This window comes from Anabrus simplex, chromosome 14 (assembly GCF_040414725.1).
Source record: "Anabrus simplex isolate iqAnaSimp1 chromosome 14, ASM4041472v1, whole genome shotgun sequence".
Taxonomy (NCBI): Eukaryota; Metazoa; Arthropoda; class Insecta; order Orthoptera; family Tettigoniidae; genus Anabrus; species Anabrus simplex.
Window position 1 is genome coordinate 46,130,421 of NC_090278.1, and position 19,743 is coordinate 46,150,163.

At 40.3% G+C, this 19,743-nt stretch overlaps 2 protein-coding genes across 2 annotated transcripts in view; one reads left to right on the top strand and one right to left on the bottom strand.

Annotated features, from left to right (window-relative positions):
* LOC136885417 (gastrula zinc finger protein XlCGF46.1) overlaps positions 1–19,743 on the top strand; it is a 293,140-nt gene that overhangs the window by 172,296 nt on the left and 101,101 nt on the right. The window lies entirely within an intron of this gene.
* The window catches only part of LOC137503023 (PR domain zinc finger protein 1-like), a 29,479-nt gene continuing 25,759 nt past the window's right edge, over positions 16,024–19,743 (bottom strand). The window contains exon 6 of the mRNA XM_068230399.1: positions 16,024–16,043. Coding sequence (XP_068086500.1) covers positions 16,024–16,043 — 20 coding nt within the window. The remainder of the gene's footprint in view (positions 16,044–19,743) is intronic.

Here is a 19,743-nt window from a genome sequence, read left to right on the forward strand (position 1 = left end):
AGTGATCTTGGCAGCCTTGTGACGTCACGTGCTCGATATATTTTAATTAACCTGATCCTTAAATGATACAGTGATCTTGACAGCGTTGTGACGTCACGTGCTCGATATATTTTAATTAACCTGATCTTTAAATGATACAGTGATCTTGGCAGCCTTGTGACGTCACGTGCTCGACATATTTTAATTAACCTGATCTTTAAATGATACAGTGATCTTGGCAGCCTTGTGACGTCACGTGTTCGATATATTTTAATTAACCTGACCTTTAAATGATACAGTGATCTTGGCAGCCTTGTGAAGTCACGTGCTCGATATATTTTAATTAACCTGATCTTTAAATGATACAGTGATCTTGACAGCCTTGTGACGTCACGTACTGGGTGTCTTTTAATTAACCTGATCTTTAAATGATACAGTGATCTTGGCAGCCTTGTGACGTCACGGGATCGATATATTTTAATTAACCTGATCTTTAAATGATACAGTGATCTTGGCAGCCTTGTGACGTCACGTGTTCGATATATTTTAATTAACCTGACCTTTAAATGATACAGTGATCTTGGCAGCCTTGTGACGTCACGTGCTCGATATATTTTAATTAACCTGATCTTTAAATGATACAGTGATCTTGACAGCCTTGTGACGTCACGTACTGGGTGTCTTTTAATTAACCTGATCTTTAAATGATACAGTGATCTTGGCAGCCTTGTGACGTCACGGGATCGATATATTTTAATTAACCTGATCTTTAAATGATACAGTGATCTTGGCAGCCTTGTGACGTCACGGGATCGATATATTTTAATTAACCTGATCTTTAAATGATACAGTGATCTTGGCAGCCTTGTGACGTCACGTACTGGGTGTCTTTTAATTAACCTGATCTTTAAATGATACAGTGATCTTGGCAGCCTTGTGACGTCACGTGTTCGATATATTTTAATTAACGTGACCTTTAAATGATACAGTGATCTTGGCAGCCTTGTGACGTCACGTGCTCGATATATTTTAATTAACCTGATCTTTAAATGATACAGTGATCTTGACAGCCTTGTGACGTCACGTACTGGGTGTCTTTTAATTAACCTGATCTTTAAATGATACAGTGATCTTGGCAGCCTTGTGACGTCACGGGATCGATATATTTTAATTAACCTGATCTTTAAATGATACAGTCATCTTCGCAGCCTTGTGACGTCACGTGTTCGATATATTTTAATTAACCTGACCTTTAAATGATACAGTGATCTTGACAGCCTTGTGACGTCACGTACTGGATGTCTTTTAATTAACCTGATCTTTAAATGATACAGTGATATTGGCAGCCTTGTGGCGTCACGTGCTCCATATATTTTAATTAACCTGATCTTTAAATGATACAGTGATCTTGTCATCCTTGTGGCGTCACGTGCTCGATATATTTTAATTAACCTGAACTTTAAATAATACAGTGATCTTGGCAGCCTTGTGACGTCACGTGCTCGATATATTTTAATTAACCTGATCTTTAAATGATACAGTGGTCTTGGCAGCCTTATGACGTCACGTGCTCCATATATTTTAATTAACCTGATCTTTAAATGATACAGTGATCTTGGCAGCCTTGTGACGTCACGTGCTCCATATATTTTAATTAACCTGATCTTTAGATGATACAGTGATCTTGGCAGCCTTGTGACGTCACGTGCTCGATATATTTTAATTAACCTGATCTTTAAATGATACAGTTATCTTGGCAGCCTTGTGACGTCACGTGTTCGATATATTTTAATTAACCTGACCTTTAAATGACACAGTGATCTTCGCAGCCTTGTGGCGTCACGTGCTCCATATATTTTAATTAACCTGATCTTTATATGATACAGTGATCTTGGCAGCCTTGTGACGTCACGTGCTCCATATATTTTAATTAACCTGATCTTTAAATGATACAGTGATCTTGGCAGCCTTGTGACGTCACGTGCTGGATGTCTGTTAATTAACCTGATTTTTAAATGATACAGTGATCTTGGCAGCCTTGTGACGTCACGTACTCGGTGTCTTTTAATTAACCAGATCTTTAAATGATACTCTTGACACAGGCCAGAATAAAGTGTAGCTTCCACCGAAGTCCCAGTCTCATCCATGGCTGTGACAATATTTAAGCTGCTGGGGCATGGGTGGTGCTGAGTATTGACATTCAGAGCATGACTAGTGCATCTGAGTGTTATGAATGGTGTTACTCATAGGGTCAGTCGTGCTGCAATAGCACTTTCTGACCCAGTGAGGAAAGCAATGGCAAACTACCTCACTCCTCGTCTTGCCTAGTACGCCTCATTTTGGTGCTGCCATTGGTTTTTGTGGTTTCCTTATAACCGCATAACCTTTGGTGGTGCTATTTGAGGATCCAACCAGCCTCTGGGCTGATGACCTGACAGACATAAATGATACAGTGATCTTGGCAGCCTTGTGACGTCACGTGCTCGGTGTCTTTTAATTTGGCTATTTTAAATGTAAGACTGTCATCTAAGGTGTAAGGAAATCGTGAACATTTTCAGTTTTTTTCAGGCATCAAACCCAATTTTCAGAGGAGATGCCAGGAATGCCCATTTAGCCAAGCATTGTCTACCAGTTCTCATTATACCTGTGCAGTTGAGGGTCTCTTCCTAGTGTGTGGGCCAAACCCCCCGACCCTCATAACTATCAGTGATTCATACAACATCGACGTTAACACATTCATAGGGAATAATTCGAGGCGTGGATTTTCTATTAGGAAGCCCTGAGCTGAAAACGCCTCTCGTAGTTGGTGAACAAGGGATAAGTCTATAAGTACAACAAATAAAAGAAAAAATGGCTTAAATCTAGGGTTTATTAATAAAATTCAAAACAAACATTAATAAAAGGAACCCATAAGTAAAAATCAATAGAGCAAAATAATGGCAGCAAACATGGACGTACCTTGAATAAACCAACATCTGTGTCGTGGCGTGAGCTCAAGACTAATACTCATATGAATTACATTATCACCAATTTTAAAAATGCTCAGCGCCTCTCAGATTCCATTCTCGTTACATCATTGCAATATAATTACTGTATTCACATCACAACCAGATCGCTCGTTTTGCGATAAACCCAACACGGCTTTTGATACCCCATTATATAATCAACAATGTCAATAGCTCTGACAACAATCCCCCATCGCGGAGAACAAAGCAGATAAGAAGAACGAAGGCTAAGACCAGCCTCCATGGACCAAAGCAAAGAATTGTTGTTCAAAGAATACTACAGGTACGCCCAATGCATAAATATGCAGCCAACATGGCGGCTACCGGACCGAGAGTCAGCCACGGATTAAATAAATATACAGGTCCCTACCGGTGAACAAAATAGGTTAGACACAAACAGGATAATAAAAGAGGTCGATGGACATACCTCCTTTCCTCTCCCTCACACATTAACACACATACATCCAGCATTCACACACACATGAGGGTATCGGAAATAATAATGCGAATGGCCATTCGAACAAACATAGTCAAATATATATACCATAAATTATGACCCCACGGTCATCAGCAACAGGTCTCACATATTCAAAGCATTTGCGTGCATTGAGCAATTACATTTTAAGGCCAGGATGAGCCATCACTTTATTCAAATCAATGAACATGACGCGTCTCGTGAGACTTGAATGTAGCTTCATGGTCGAGACGAGAGGCATATATTTCAGGGATTACGAAGTATGAAAGCACGCAGTGCACCGAAATGTAGTCACATAGAGACCCCTATTTTTTTACCAACCTCGCAACATCACAGTCACGCCCACACGAAACATATCATACACGGAGCGAGAAAGGTGCATGTCAATCAACCGTGACAGTTGGAAATGAATCATCACAAAAACAAATATTGGAAAAAGTACCAACATACCTGCAGTAATCAATAGTTAAAATAAGAAAAGATAAGCGTAAATAATCAAATCTTGAAGACGTTAAACGAATATTTATGGCACAAAAACGCTACTTCAAACATGGCAGCTTCCATTGTTGTTATCTGCCACATATACACAGAGAAGATGAGCTCCATAGAGAAAAAAATCGCCGCTCTCGCAAAACGAACGAACTCTCACTTTTTACACAGTAGGTGCTGCGCTCTACTCTACGATATTATTATTATTATTATTATTATTATTATTATTATTATTATTATTATTATTATTATTATTATTATTATTATTATTATTATTAAAGCGTCTTTATTGTGGCAAAGTTAGGGCTCCCGGCCCTTTCTTACACTTAACCACTTCATGTATATACAATGTATATTTTACATAAAATTTAAACATGTGAAATCTTTACAACCTAAAGTATAACTAAAGCAACTAAAGTATCACTAACTACACTAAGGTGAGTAAAGTATAACTAAATTATATACAGGAACACATTGCAATAAACAACCATATTCACTCCCATTCATGCATCCCATTCACACTCAAGAAAGACTGGAAGTGCTTAAAAGATGACGCTGGTAAAGGATTTTAAATTTTGTCTTAGACTTAGCTTCCCTGATGTCATTGGGGAGTTCATTCCACCAGCTCGTGGCGGTGATAGTGAACGATCTGTTGTAGGTTGCGGTTCGATGCACAGGAATTTCTAGCGTACAGCCTGACCGGGTATTGAACAGGTGCAGGGAACTAAGGTAGCGAAATCTGGTGGATAGGTAAGGAGGAGTGTTTTCAGAAAGCACTTGATACACCAAAGTAGTTGCGTGGAGTCTACGTCTCTCATTCAGTCGTAACCAAGATAATTGTGTATAGAATGGGGATACATGGGCGTATGGTTGTATGTCGAATGCATACCTGATGTATGCATTTTGGGCACGTTGCAGTCTCATGCTTTGCTCGTTATTGATATCAATAAAAACTGTATCACAGTATTCGAGAATTGGAAACAAGAGTGATTGAATGAGCTTTATTTTCAAGGACCGAGGAAATATATTTTTAAACCGCTTCAGAGGATGCAGGCTTTGATATACCTTTTGGCACACTTTCATCACATTTTGCGACCAGTTCAATGTTTCGCTTATAGCCACACCAAGATTCATAACTGTTTCACAAAATGGAATAATGGTATTGTTTAGTGCTACAGGAGGAATTTCGTATTGTTTTAAGACGTTTAAGTTTTTTGAAGTACCAATGATTATTGCTTGCGTTTTAAGAGGATTAATTTTGAGATTGTTTCTCAATGCAAAATGACTTATGAGACTTAAATCAGCATTAACTTTTTCTACAGCACTCTGAATTTTATCAGTTCTTGAGTGGTAGTAGATCTGCAGATCATCAGCATAAAGATGATACTTGCAATGTGTAATCGATTTGACAACATCGTGTAAGTAAATTGCAAACAGCAATGGTCCAAGTACAGACCCTTGGGGGACACCGAGGGGGTTTGTTAAGCCACTCAGATCTGCTATTATTTACTTTGACACACTGACGGCGATTTCTGGGGTACGAACTGAAAAAGTTTATTGCCGTCTTGCTGAAATTTAATGAATCCAATTTTGAAAGTAGCAGTTGAGGAACAACAGTATCAAAAGCACTAGAAAAATCAAGTAGAACCAGTACAGTCACTTGTCGAGTGTCCATTGCCTGTCGGATATCATCAGTTACTTTCAGTAGGGCAGTCGTTGTGCTGTGTACTTTCTTGAAACCAGATTGGTAAGGGTCAAGCAGTGAGAAGTTAGTCAAGTAAGTGAGGACTTGTTCGTGTACCAAGCGTTCTAGTACTTTGGAAAGGGGTGGGAGAATGGATATAGGGCGATAATCTGATGGTAAACTAGGAGAATTCTTCTTAGGAATAGGAATGACGATACCGTGCTTCCACACAGTTGGGAATACTCCCTGTACAAGGCAATGATTAAATATATGCGTCAGAATAGGTAATATGGCACCAATAATATTTTTTATGAAAGATAATGGTATGTCGTCATTACCTGGAGCATCAGACTTGAGGGAGTAAATTACACGCTTCACATCGTTCGCCCCAACTTTTTTGAAAGTGAATTTTACTTGATTTACACGGGAATGAGCATTTAAGGCGTTAATATCATCATCAGTTAGGTCATCAACTGGTTGATGATGATGATGATTATTATTATTATTATTATTATTATCATTATTAGGATAGTTAGCATCATAGTCATTATTGTCAGTAATATCATTATTAGTGTATGCTGCTTTCGTAAACTGAGAATTTAGATCATCAAGTGGTATACTGGGTGTCTGCATGGTCAGGCTGCGACCTATACCCATCTGATGCAAATGTTTCCATATTAGTGCTGAATTTCGTCTGTTTGTTATCTCTTGAATATATTTATACTTGCTGTTACGAATTAATTTCTTAACTTGATTTCGGAGAATACGGTAATTTTCGAAATCACTAGTGCTTTCAGTTCTCCTAAATCGCCTATACCAAGCGTCACGATTTGCCATGACCGACTTAATTTCATTTGTTAGCCAAGGAGACGAAGGGTGAGAAACTCGAATTTGCTTCTTCGGAGCGTGTTTGTCATACAGTCCTAATATTAGAGTGTTCAGTCTGTCAACCTTATCATCAATGTCACTAGTCAGTAGAATGTCATTCCACGGCAATTGATATGCTTCATTTCGTATTATCTCAGTATTAAAATGCTTGAAGTCTCTTCGCATTATGTACCTGGTTTTATACTTTGGTGCCTTGAGAGAGTAACATAAGTATATGAGATCGTGGGTCGAAATACCTGGTACTGCAAGCTGTCCATGTTTTACCACTTTCTGCGGATTGTTTGTTATAATAAGGTCAATCAGTGTATGAGACGTGTGGTTTATTCTGTGAACATGGTTAGTCGCGTCTAGTGTCAGTATATTGTAATCCATGCCATGGAATAAGTTTTGTAAGTATGTTGATTCGTTACTTGTAACTAGGAGATTAGTATTGAAGTCACCAAAAATGATTATGTTTTCGTACAGCGGAGTTAACTTCGATAATGCCACTTCTAGGTCAGATATATGTTGTATGTCCGGCGCCTTGTATACCACTCCGATCAGTAGTTTTTGATTATTAACCAAGAGTTCAACAAACATGAATTCAGGTCGAAATGGAGTCTTAGGATCTGAGGTCATAATTATTTTACTTTTTAAGTCGCTACGGCAATATATAGCGCAACCGCCCCCTACACGATTTAAACGATCTAGGCGATGTAACGTCATGTTATTCAGCTTTACGAGATCAGATTTGAGTGACTGCTGTAACCATGTCTCTGTTACACAAATACAATGCAAGTTAGTTACTAAATAGAGCCTGTATTTCGTCAAAGTGACAAAGAAGCGATTGTGCATTGATATGACAACACTGAAAATATTGTTGGTGGGGAGCTAACATTTCCTTAAGAATGTCTCCTGCCACAGCTGGTGAAGGGTAAGGTAAAGGTGAAGGCGGACGACAATGAAGAGGGACAGGGTCAATGACATCACGGACATGCTGTTCGGTATAAATAATTGACTCATTTACGTTAGCCATTGTCAACAGAAAAATTCCAACTACTCACCCTAGTTGTTTCATAAGCACCTCCAGAAATATTTACACAATCACTCTCACACACGCTATCACGTTCACATACACAAACATTATACGCTATTATATCACTCATTGTTTTTCCTAGTCAATCTCGTCGCTCACACAAGGCTTATTAATTGTGCCATGCTGCTAACAAACATTTTCTGTCCATTGTCTTTCAAAACAACAATGCGGCCGTCCTGTGTCCACACCCGTCGGAGTCCGAAGTGATCACGTGCCCTGTTTAGAATAGTTTTTCTGATACCTGTCAGGGATTCAGTCAGTAGAACGCCAGTTCCTTTTAACAGCCGCTTGGCCCTCCAAACTCTGTCCCGGTCATGGTAACGCACGAACTTTATAATTATAGGGCGCTTACCCGTAGCAACAACCTGAGCTGTGGTTCGTTTTAGCACTCCTAAACGATGGCAACGATCTATATCAGACATAGTTATATCTACATTTAACTTGCCCTTCATCGTGTTGATAACTTTATCGTAAACGTTCTCTGCCGGCTCCTCTGGAATACCATGCAGCACTAAGCAGTTCGTCCTGTTGTTCGAGGCGCTGTTCAGTAAATTCCAGTTTTTTGTTATGTCTTTCAGCTCACTAGACACCTTTTCTTGGAACTGGGAGAACTCAGCCTTTAGCCGCTGCAGCTCATCCGCGCGGCAGGTGCAGCTTGCGACGTGTTCCAGGCGGCCTTGGAAGTCCTTCATAACATCTTCAATAGACGCTACACGACGAATAGCTTCTTTTGCGGACATACTGAATGATGCTTCAGGTCAATGACAGTTTAGTTACACTGAGAAAGTCACAAATGGCACTTGTTGGCTGTTAATCTTGCCAATTAACGAGATTACTGGAGAGGCGTTTCACACAACAGCAGCAGTTGGCGCCATATTGTAAGACATACATAGATAAATATGCGAAAATGAGGCTGATAGAAGCCATTTGCATTCAGAAGTGTCAAATGAATGAACATGCAACAAGCATGGTTCAGTGGTCAATAGTTGTGTTTCTTATTCATTCAGATATGATCCACGGATCTTCAGGATGATCCTGTCCCGATAAGAATGGGAAATTCCTCAGAAAACAATTCTCTCAGTAGTGCTGGGATTTGCAGCTCATATGTCCTACCGATTGAGTGTAAGTTAAATTATCAGTCGCATAGATGTGTGCATTTCCTGTCAGTAGGTGAGCAAGTTTGATTCGGGTTTAGGTCTCACACTTCTGAGGGTGTTCAAATGTGACTACTGTGTGTCACCGATTTCTGCCAAGGCAAAGGAATCTTGTTGGACAAAATCTTGAAACTACGTTGTCTCTAGCCAAAATGTCTTTAATAACGTGCACTTTGGCAACCTAGGCAGAATTTAAAGCAATAAGGTGGTTAGTTCCTTTCTGTTCATCTTCTACCTGATACTACATATCCAAGTGCTGACCGCCCTACTGTTGCTTAACTTTGGTGTCATGAGATGCAGCGTTTTAAGGATGGTGTGCCGCTGGCACCATAAATTTTAGAGGAAATAGAAAATGTATTTTGGTAGATTGACAGGCATTAGCACTACATGTGAAAAGTCCTAAACGGATGCTGGCAAAAGCATAATGCAGGCATAAATGTAAATCAGCGAGAAGGGAATTTCCCTCTTATAACGCAGAAAATAAAAATGTAAATTTGTGTCCATATCCCGAGTTAGTATAGCCTCCAATGGAGGGAAGCTGCACACCGACACTCTGGCCAATTTCTCGCAGCACCAATTATTTTGCTACTAAAGCGATCAATACAACAGATGATTGAGAATGAGAAAGAATGTAATTTATAGAAAATGATTATGAAAGTAATTATAAATATACAGTCTATTTCGGTCCCAGGAATTAACCTGGGAGGAGTCCATGTGGCTTTTGTCATCACATGGCTCTGGGCAAATGGGAGTAAAACGCGCTTGTCATCTGCAACTATAACAAATTGGGTTCAGCAAGAGCCTCTTTCACTCCAACTCCAGCATGTCCCTGTTAAACCGAGCAACCCAGTGGAAGGTTGGGTAACCAATCCCAGCGGGAAACTGGATCGGTGAGCCGATCAGTGCTGGTGACTTCAAGGCTTACAACCTTGATAGTTAAAAACCCGTTACCTTTTAGGTAACCACCATTACGACTATCGTAATACTCGAAACATGGAGACAAAGAATATTCAGAAATGTACCCCAGGTGGTAAACAATCCACCCCCACACAGTCTGGGGCAAGCAGGTCATCGGATTCTGGGGAACCTGCACCTTCATGCTTCCCAATTCTATCTAATTCTGCTAAAAGACAACCAAAGAGAAACATCGAGTACTTTGCTACAATAAATATTAATTCCCTACTGAAGGTAGGTAAGCTCAAACAAACGTTTGACGTGCTGGGAAAGTACAAGGTTATGATAGCAGCGCTACAAGAGACTCGGTTTACCGACGAGGATACAATAGAGTCCGGAGTGTACAGAATCTACAAGGGGAAACCTGGTGAAAGAGTTATCAAGACACTTCCACAATTTGGTACTGGGTTTGCTGTACACCACAAGATGGTTGACCATATTGTAGATTTCACTTCACCTAACGGAGGGACCTCCTCGTTAACCTTCAGGTCTCGTAATAGAGCATATACAATTGTAAATTTCCACTCACCCACGAATGACACAAATCGTTCAAACCTGGAAAATGTAGAATCATGCTGGGCCACCTTAGAATAAACTCTAGATAATATTCCTTCCCACCATTCCATCATACTCATGGGAGACTGCAATGCTAGTGGCTTTACGTCGCGCCGACACAGATAGGTTTTATGGCGACGATGGGATAGGAAAAGCCTAGGAATTAGAAGGAAGCGGCCGTGGCCTTAATTAAGGTACAGCCCCAGCATTTGCCTCGTGTGAAAATGGGAAACAACGGAAAACCATCTTCGGGGCTGCCGCCAGTGGGATTTGAACCCACTGTCTCCCGGATGCAAGCTCACAGCCGCGCGCCTCTAACCGCACGGCCAACTCGCCCGGTGAGACTTCAATGCACAAGTCGGTAAGGAGTAGAAGTACTGGAAGATAGTAGGCCATTATCCAGCCCATAAGAAAACAAACAGAAACGGAGAACGTCTCATAGAACTCTGTGACAAGTACAACTTAGTCCTGAAATCAACAGCCTTCAAACGTCTACCTAGAAAGGCCAAAACCTGGAAGAGTCCAAATCCTATGCTTGGTGAATTCCAGTTAGACCATGTTGCTATAGCACGGCAACATCATACGGACATACAGAACGTCAAGGTATTACGAGGCGCCGACATAGATTCTGGTCACTACCTTTCACTTGTCAAGATTAATATGCAACCCTTTAGAAAAACACCAACTCTCCAAAGTAGTCATAAGATACCCAGGTTCAACACTCTGCGACTGCGCGATGAGGATTGTTTTTTTTTTCAGGATACCCTCAGGAAGAATACAGAGAAAGAAGGATGGTCTGCCTTACAAAAGGCCTTGCTGGATGCCGCTCAAGAAACTATCTCTGCCTCATCAACCAAAGGCAAACACCCATGGTGGAGTTCAAAGTGTGATGAGGTTATAGGAGAAAGGCGTAAAACCTGGACTAGGTGGAACCAACATAAAATTGAAGCCAATTATGAAGCCTTCCTCATGCAAAGAAAAGCTACAGCTAACACCATCCGCAGTGCCAAGAGAAATTACCTCACGAGCCTAATGCAACAGGCTGAAAATAATTTTCAGAGAAACAACTCAAGAGACCTGTACAAAGGACTTAAGAAGCAAACGACCCAGTACACAGCTCCTACCCTCATCCTCCACGGGCCAGATGGAAAACTTCAACTGAACAATGAAGACTGTACCAAAACTCTTGCATATTATTTCCAGAAGCTACTAAACGCAGATGAACCTAAAGAAAAGCTTATTTTCCATGAGCCTTCACACAGGAACCCTGATTCTCAACCACCTACGAGAGAAGAAATAAAGAACATCATAGCTGGCCTCAAGAACAACAAGGCTTCAGGTGAAGACGGCATAGTTGCCGAGATGTGAAAACGTGCAGATAACCAGTCTTTGTAGAATATCCATCAAATCATAAAGGACATATGGACAACAGAGTCCCTACCCGAAGGATGGACGTCTGCCGTGATTCATCCCTCCACTAGAAGGGAAGTAAGACAGACCTCAACAATTATAGAGGTATTTCCTTGTTACAAATTACCTACAAGATCCTTTCTGTAGCCCTACTCAATAGAGTCACCACACAGTTAGGTGAATACCAAGCTGGTTTACGTAGGACTAGATCTTGTCCAGAACAGATACACAATCTTAAGACAGTTCTCAATTACAAAAGCCGAGGTGGACATCCCTGGGTGGTGGTCCTAGTAGATTTTCAGGAAGCTTATGACTCTGTGGACAGAGAGACCCTTTTCTCCATACTATGGGAACTTGGTCTGGATGGGAAGACCCTATGATTGGTTCAAGCCACTCTGAAGAACACGACGTCCAAGGTCAGGTTCAGAGGTGAACTATCCGAAAGCTTTCCAATCAGAACAGGAGTTAGACAGGGTGATGGTCTCTCCTGCATTCTCTTCAACCGTGTCCTGGAAAAGATCATTAGAGAATGGAAAACGATGCTACGACCAGGAGCTGGACTGAAGCTTGGGTACAAGAGAGACAACCTCATTGTCCCATGTCTAGCCTTTGCCGATGACCTCATTCTACTGGCAAACAATATAGAGGAGGCTACCAACAACTTACAGATTCCTTATAGTGTAGCGGTTAAGACTGGTCTGAAAATCAGCATCCAGAAGACTGACTTTATGTCCAATGTCAAGGAGGCCCCTTCTACAATTTCTCTCACAGACTCTACCATACGAAAAGTACATGCAGTTAAGTACTTGGGAGAATGGATCTCTGCGAATCAGAGTGAGAACCCAGCCATAGATGCCAGATGTACCAAGTTTGAAAGGGCTTATCATTTGTGTCGTAGTATCTATTCATCTAAGTGCCTCTCCAAGAACCTCAAAGTCAGATACTACAACTTGGTAGTCAAACCATCTGTTCTGTATGCTTCTGAGTGCTGTGTAATGGCTAGGAAGGGCCCACTCAGAAAGCTGGAGTTAAAAGAGAGGAAGATCCTGAGGAGGATATTAGGACCAATCAGAGAGGAAGGAGGCACTTACAGAATACGCCATAATGATGAACTGTATGAACACCAGGAGGACATCATCACGTCTATAAGGAAAAGGCGCCTGACATTTTATGGACACTTGGCCCGTCTGGATTCCAAAAGACTCACCAACAGGATATTCACAGTAACAGGAAGAGGCAAAGCTTCTAAGAACAAATGGATCATGTCAGTTAAGTCGGATATGGAAGAAGTAGATATCCCACTGGGACAAACTCATGACCAAGTACTGTTCCGTCAAGCCATCTGACACAGAGTTTTCCCAACGTCCCATACAAGTAAGAAGACTACAGGAGCTAAGTGGACCGAGGAGAGAAAGCTGGCTCATAGTCAGCAAATGAAGGAGTATTGGAAGAAGAAGAAAGCAACAACTTTATCGAAGAGTAGATACGAGCCCCATGGCCCTCAGTAGGCCTAAACGACAAAGAAAGAAAGAAACAGTCTATTAGCCAGCATATTCGAGAGGCAACTACCAAAATGATAAGAACATAAATTATGATACCCCAAATGGGAACTAACTTTCTCAATGTTCCGACAGAATGTTGATGAAGGATGACAGGACCAATTTTATTAATACACTTTGCATTACCAATCTGATCTTATTGATATACAAATTTTAAAATGGGTGTTATGGTTGCTGGAGCAATTCCACTAGTGTTTCAGGATAACTGTATATACCAGCATGTGCATGATGTCAGTGCCGTAGGCACTACCAACACGCAATGATGAGTATGTCCCTCCATACACCTGTGCTCAGTGCTGACCACAAAGACCACACACTTCAACAAATTACAATTCTAAGCACATTCCAAGTAGCACCAGAGTTGAACAAGTGCAGCACATTTCATTGTAATGTGGTCAAACCTTCAACAAAGGACCTATATTTTACACCAAGAAATGTGGCCTCTTATGCAACATATACAAAAATAAGAACATAGATCAAATCTATAAACTCGGATATACTTCAAAAATTTGAAACACCTTAAAATAAAATTGAAAACTAACTGGAAATTGGTAAATATTCTGCAGGTTTCCTGTTACAATGAGCAAAACAAAGCAACTAAGAACAGTCTGCTTTACATTGACACAGTTACAACTCAGGAGAAGTTAGTTTCTTCCATTTGTGCAGGAAATTGGCACACCTGCCACTGTTGTTTCATATTCGGTTAAGAACAGACAAGATCTTGTGTGGCAATTCAAAGCCAGGTAGTTTGGATGATATGCATAGCATCACAAGCTTTTCTGTCATAGTATTAATCTGCCAAGTCTGTCTCCAGCAGTCATTCATATTAAACTAATATCCTTACAGTTTCCAGGGGTTTTCTTTACTGATGGTTGGTATGCCTGTGTGAACCCGGCGGTGAGGATTTTCCTGTAGCATTTTGTACTCCCATACACGTGCATTTTCCTGCTGCATAGAAGGAGGTGGTATGTGGCTAAGTATGGGTAGCCTGAAAGTGGGTGTAGGTATGATTGTGCCAGTTATAGTATAAGCCTTGTGTGAGTACTATTCATCCAAGCTATAGAGCAATATTCCACAACATGGTAAACCAATCCTAGTGGAGAACTGAAATACGAAGTGTCGATGTAGAGCATCCCCAAGATGTGGCACAGATTTTCTTGCGAATGTTATTTCGAGTTTTCATTTCAGCAGCTATTCTTAATGGGTGTTATTTGTAACTGAGCATTCTGTCAACCATGAAACATAGATATTTAAGGTTTCTCTTCATGTCTGAGTAGCCTTCCTTCAAAGATGACTGTGAGCTGTTTGTTGGCCAACTTGTTATTTACATGAAACATTCTGTCTTAATGACTTCCATTTTGCAGAAATATTCACCAATAATTGTTAAATCATTGAACAATATGGACAAGGTAACTTCAAGATATCTATGCAGTATTGCGTGTGCCCAGTCATCAGCATACCCAAATTTTCTTCTTGTGGTTTGAGGCGTATCTGAATATACAAACTGAACAGGAGAGGGTCCAGGACAGATCCTTATGGCAAGCCACTGTTTAGCTTCAACTGTTGCCCATTAGAACTTGGAAACACTAGTTACTGAGCATTTCATTGATGAGATTGCCAATCTGTAGGCCTGAATGTGGAAGCCAGCTTCAACAGACGTTGTTAGGTCTGAGTCCTGCCTGTTCACCCGGTATATATCCAAAGACCTTGTGACATACTCTATTGTACACCATTCTTTCCAGGAGTTTATAAAACATACTAAGAAAAGCTATGGCTCGATAACGTTCTGCCTTGTCATTTGGTGTACCTGCTTTCAGTAAGGCTCATTTCATTCTATGTTGTACGTTGTCTGTTTACAGAATGATTGTGAACAACTTGGCCAGCCACTTTTTCGCACACTTTTCCAGTGCAAAATAAATTCTCTGCAAATGCCATCAAAGCCCTGGTTTCATTGCTTTTAGGGTAGTTGTTACATTTTCAATGCTCAAATTGTTAGAATAATCAATTCAGCCTTGCAAACTGTTTTGAGTGCCTTTAATTTCTCCTTACAAGTGACTGTCCATACTGTCATATCAAAAACGAGAATGAAATTTGGTAGGAGGGGATGATGGGTCCATAAGAAAACAATGTACAAAAATTCAGCTGCCATTTTGATCTGAAAGTTCCTGAAATCAATACGGAAGTATGTAATAGAATTGCACACATTAGTGTATAGCTCGGCATGGACAGCCCTGGTGACCAGCTGAAGCGACCATGTTACCTTGAGCTTTCTGTTCTAGAGAAAGCTTTATGTTATTTCCGTGAGAAAGGTTTCTCTTCTTCCCACAAAATAACTTCAGAAGAAAGGGAGATGGGTCGACATGTGATTGATCTAATTGAAAATCACTCCATGGGGGCCAGCATCATCTTGAAGTCATGTCTGGAGAGAAATAGTGACAGTGAATGTGATAGTGGAAGCAGTGACACCTCATGTGCATTATCTGGAAGAAAAGGCAGCACATCATTGCCAGGAACAAGATATGTTACGGATTTGATTTTGAGCCCCGAGTCATATTCGCATCAATCCACTGAAGAGACACCGCAGTCACCTAACAAATCTACTAGTTGAAGCTATGCTTCCAGTCCACAGAAGAAAGTGAAACAAACTGTAGGTCTTGCGTACAAGAGAAAATCTGTAAATTTATGATTAAATAAGGGGCTACAAAGCGGCTCTCATTAACCAATGTTCGCAAAAGTTGTTGTAAGGTGACATCAGTATGACAACTGTACAGGTGAAAGAACTAATTAGAATCTACATCAGTATGTCCCATTGAGCACTGGAAATTGATGCATACAAAATTATGTTCTCGCTTTACAGAAGCAAGAAGACTGAAGCAGGATGTATTCGATGGAGACCTGCGACTGTGGGCCTTGGAAATTTTAAGAGAGATTTCAATGGGGCGAACTAATTTCAGCACATGTTCTAGGTGGTTTAGTCACTTTAAGAAAAAAAATTTAAAATGAAATTTTATCCTGTATGTATCTGTAAGAAGATGAAAAATATAAAGTGGCAAAGAAATTTGTAGAAGCAGCTGCAGAGCGATTATTGGACTACACCTCTCCTTCAATACACAATACTGATCAAAGTGGTTTCGTGCACAAAATGAAAGCAAAAAGGACTCTATCATTTGTTGGTGAGAAACATACAGAAACAGTTCCTCATTCCATCCATTCATACACAATTATGCCTACAATTAGTATGGACGGTACTCTTTTCCCAAAATTTTTAAACGTACTACAGAAGGCAGCTGGAACTTACGGTCCAAGAGATTGCAGAGAAATGCTTCATGCAAGAAATATAATTGTACAGCCACAAAATCAAGGGAAATGGGGGGAAAAGGGAATTGAAGTATAGCTTTGAATCCTTCTTCCCATTTGCGGAAGAGAAGTGTTTGCTACTGTTAGATTCTGCAAGGTGTTTTACGTCGCACCGACACAGATAAGTCTTATTGCAATGAAGGCACAGGAATGAGCTGGGAGTGGGAAGGAAGCAGCCATGGCCTTAATTAAGGTACAGCCCCAGCATTTTCCTGGTGTGAAAATGGAAAACCACGGAAAACAATCCCCAGGGCTGCCGACAGTGGGGTTTGAACCCGCTTCTCCCGAATACTGGATACTGGGTGCACTTAAGCGAGTGCAACTATCGAGCTCAGTAGATTCCTGTACTACTTATAGTGATAAGAGCTGTCTTGAAGACATTCCCCCAGGCAACAGTATATAAATTCTCCAGATTCCTCCCAGCACTACAGAGAAAATACAGCCCTTGGAGAAGTTTTTCTTCCAGCAGTTGGTGGCTTTGTATTGCCACTTAACAGACATTGTGCCAACTTATGAAGACTTATTAAATATACAATTTATTTTAAAAATAGTCCATTTCTTCAATACATGTTATACCTTAAGCTTAGGACTTATGTATTACTATTCATAATCCTAATTGGTACATGTTTCACCCTATATATTGGGCATTTAAAATAAACTGAATATTTTAATATTATATAGATTTCAATACAAATCAATAATGGAATTTATTACTTGTAATTGTGAAGACTTCCAGAGAAACAGCAGTCCTTTATTCATTTTCAACTATCCTCCCCACGGTTCAAGGACATGGTTAAATATTCGTGGTTCGCAATGGAGGGACATCCTGATTTCGAAATGCCTGCAAAATATTGCCTTCAAACAAGTAAAGAAAACTGTGAAGAACAATGTGGCCTCAAAGTGCACATTTATTCATGTTTTTATCATGAGATTAACGCATCTTATTTATGTTTCACATTCCTTCTGTAACAATAAAGTGACCTTGGCACGTCACAGCCAGCACAACTGCAACTCCACTCCACTGTGAACTGCGTGAGCCAGCAAGAAGCAAGGGTTGTCCAGAAAGCTGCGTTGTCACATGCATTTTGTATCCAAATATTGAAACCTTGCAGTTCGAAATTGCAGCTAAAATTTTGTATTGCTATTTTATGGCTTTCCTCAGGGTCTTAGCAAAATTTCATTGTCGATTTCGATAGGACAGAGTGCACAGTTCCTTTGTTAACTGCAATAGTTTGTGCTGGGACTTGTGGAGTTCTGGAAGTGGTCTCGTTGTTGACTGCAGATTGGCTGTGGGGGTTAAGAGCATCATGCGTGCAATCTCATGGGGTGGCTTCACCTAATTTTCTAAGCAAAGACCAAGCTTTCCGACTTCATGTACAAAAATCCAGGGATTCAATTGCCACAGTTCACTTCATATGTCTAATGGTGTCAATGTTACTCAGCAACTAATGATTCATGATTGTTACTTTCTCAGAATTCTTGGTATAGATTTTCACAATCTTCTGGCCAGCCAGGAATACAGTATATTATCTTATGGAATCCTCTTGGAAAACACTCCTTTGCTGTACTAATTACAGCTTTTACAAACTGCTTGGAGTTTGAACTTGTTGGTGGATCCATTCTACACATTTATCCAGATTTTCTGAGAAGGTAACCAATTAGCCTTTTGGAAATTCTATCTGGACTTAGGAAAGGCTCTCATTAAAGTGATACTGGTCCAAAATAAAAAAATAAAAATTGTGTGATGCTTAGTAAGTTGGAAGTCTCCTAGGACTTTCTTTGATACTGGTAGTGGTTGACTTCTACTTACTATCACATGAGACAAAGCAAAGCTCAGGGATGTGATCCCTTTTCCAGGCACCAGATATGAAAGTGCCCGGATCCAAAGATGAATAAAATGTTCTTCAGCCCAGTCCACTAAAGCATATCAATTTCCATTACTGTGCCTGTATTTCTATAGTTCACAAAGGCTATTGCAGTTCCCCAGATATGTTGTAGGGTGATAGTGAGTATTAAGCACTTTAGAAGGCAAATTGATGTCTGTTGGCTTATAAACATTAACTACAGTCATTGTTCCCACTCTTGTGACAACTTCATAAATGCCATCATCACACCTTATAGAAATAAGTTGTGTATTTTGTATACTTTGTCTGACATATGAACTTTATCATAGGTAGTATGCAGTAAGTCATGTCCACATATATTTCCTATTGAGCTAAGTTCATCTTAGTTTTCTGTGGGGGTTTCCTGGATTGTGACTATGTCAATTTTGTTGTCAACTAAGATCATCTGCAACACTTGACATTTAGCTCCACTAATGCCTTCAATATTCTTCAGATAAACTCTTAAACATTGTCCTAGCTTTCCTCAGAAAGACTATTCATTTGGTGGTTGCTTACTTATCACCATCCCAAGGGACACATGCAGGGTAATTAGTAATGTTGTCACTTATATAGCATGAAAGATATTGCAAGCATAGCACTCTTCTAAGACAATAAACTAAAGGCATAGGACGGCAGAGATTGGAACGAACCTCAATCCATGACTAAGCACCTCAAGTTATACTTTCAAACTGCCTTTTCACAAGCACTCCATGTGGCTGATACTGTCCTGAGTCGAAATGAAGGTAGTTTTAGCCTCAGAACTGTTGTTGCCTCAGACGACTTTTGTACCAATGGCTCTCCTTCATTTTTGAAACAACTGGGTTGACTTAAATGACCATTCCTCGCATTGTCACAAGTCTATCTAAGTGTGCATCTTAGTTATTTCATCTCCATGATACAGAAGGCCTGCTTGTGTCAACTGGTCATAAACACCATAGGGGGTTACAGGGTTCCTTTAATTTGTTCAGATATCTTCCTAAAGTGATTTGTCTACACTTGAGCCAAACAAAATATAAACTCATCCGGGTATTGGAGATTTTGTTGCTGTCTGACGTGACCACAGATATTAGAACTGTACAGCGTTGAGCAATACCTGTTTGTCAATATCAGTGGCATCAATGGTTTCTTGGGTACACAGCAGTACTCAGTGCTTTGGAGGTTAGCTGTATTCTGTCCTAAAGTAGCATATTCTTTCATCTTTGTGCCAAAAAAGAGTGTGTTGTCATTATGCTTTTCATCCTGAATAAAAATAGCTAATGAGGGTTGTAATAATGAT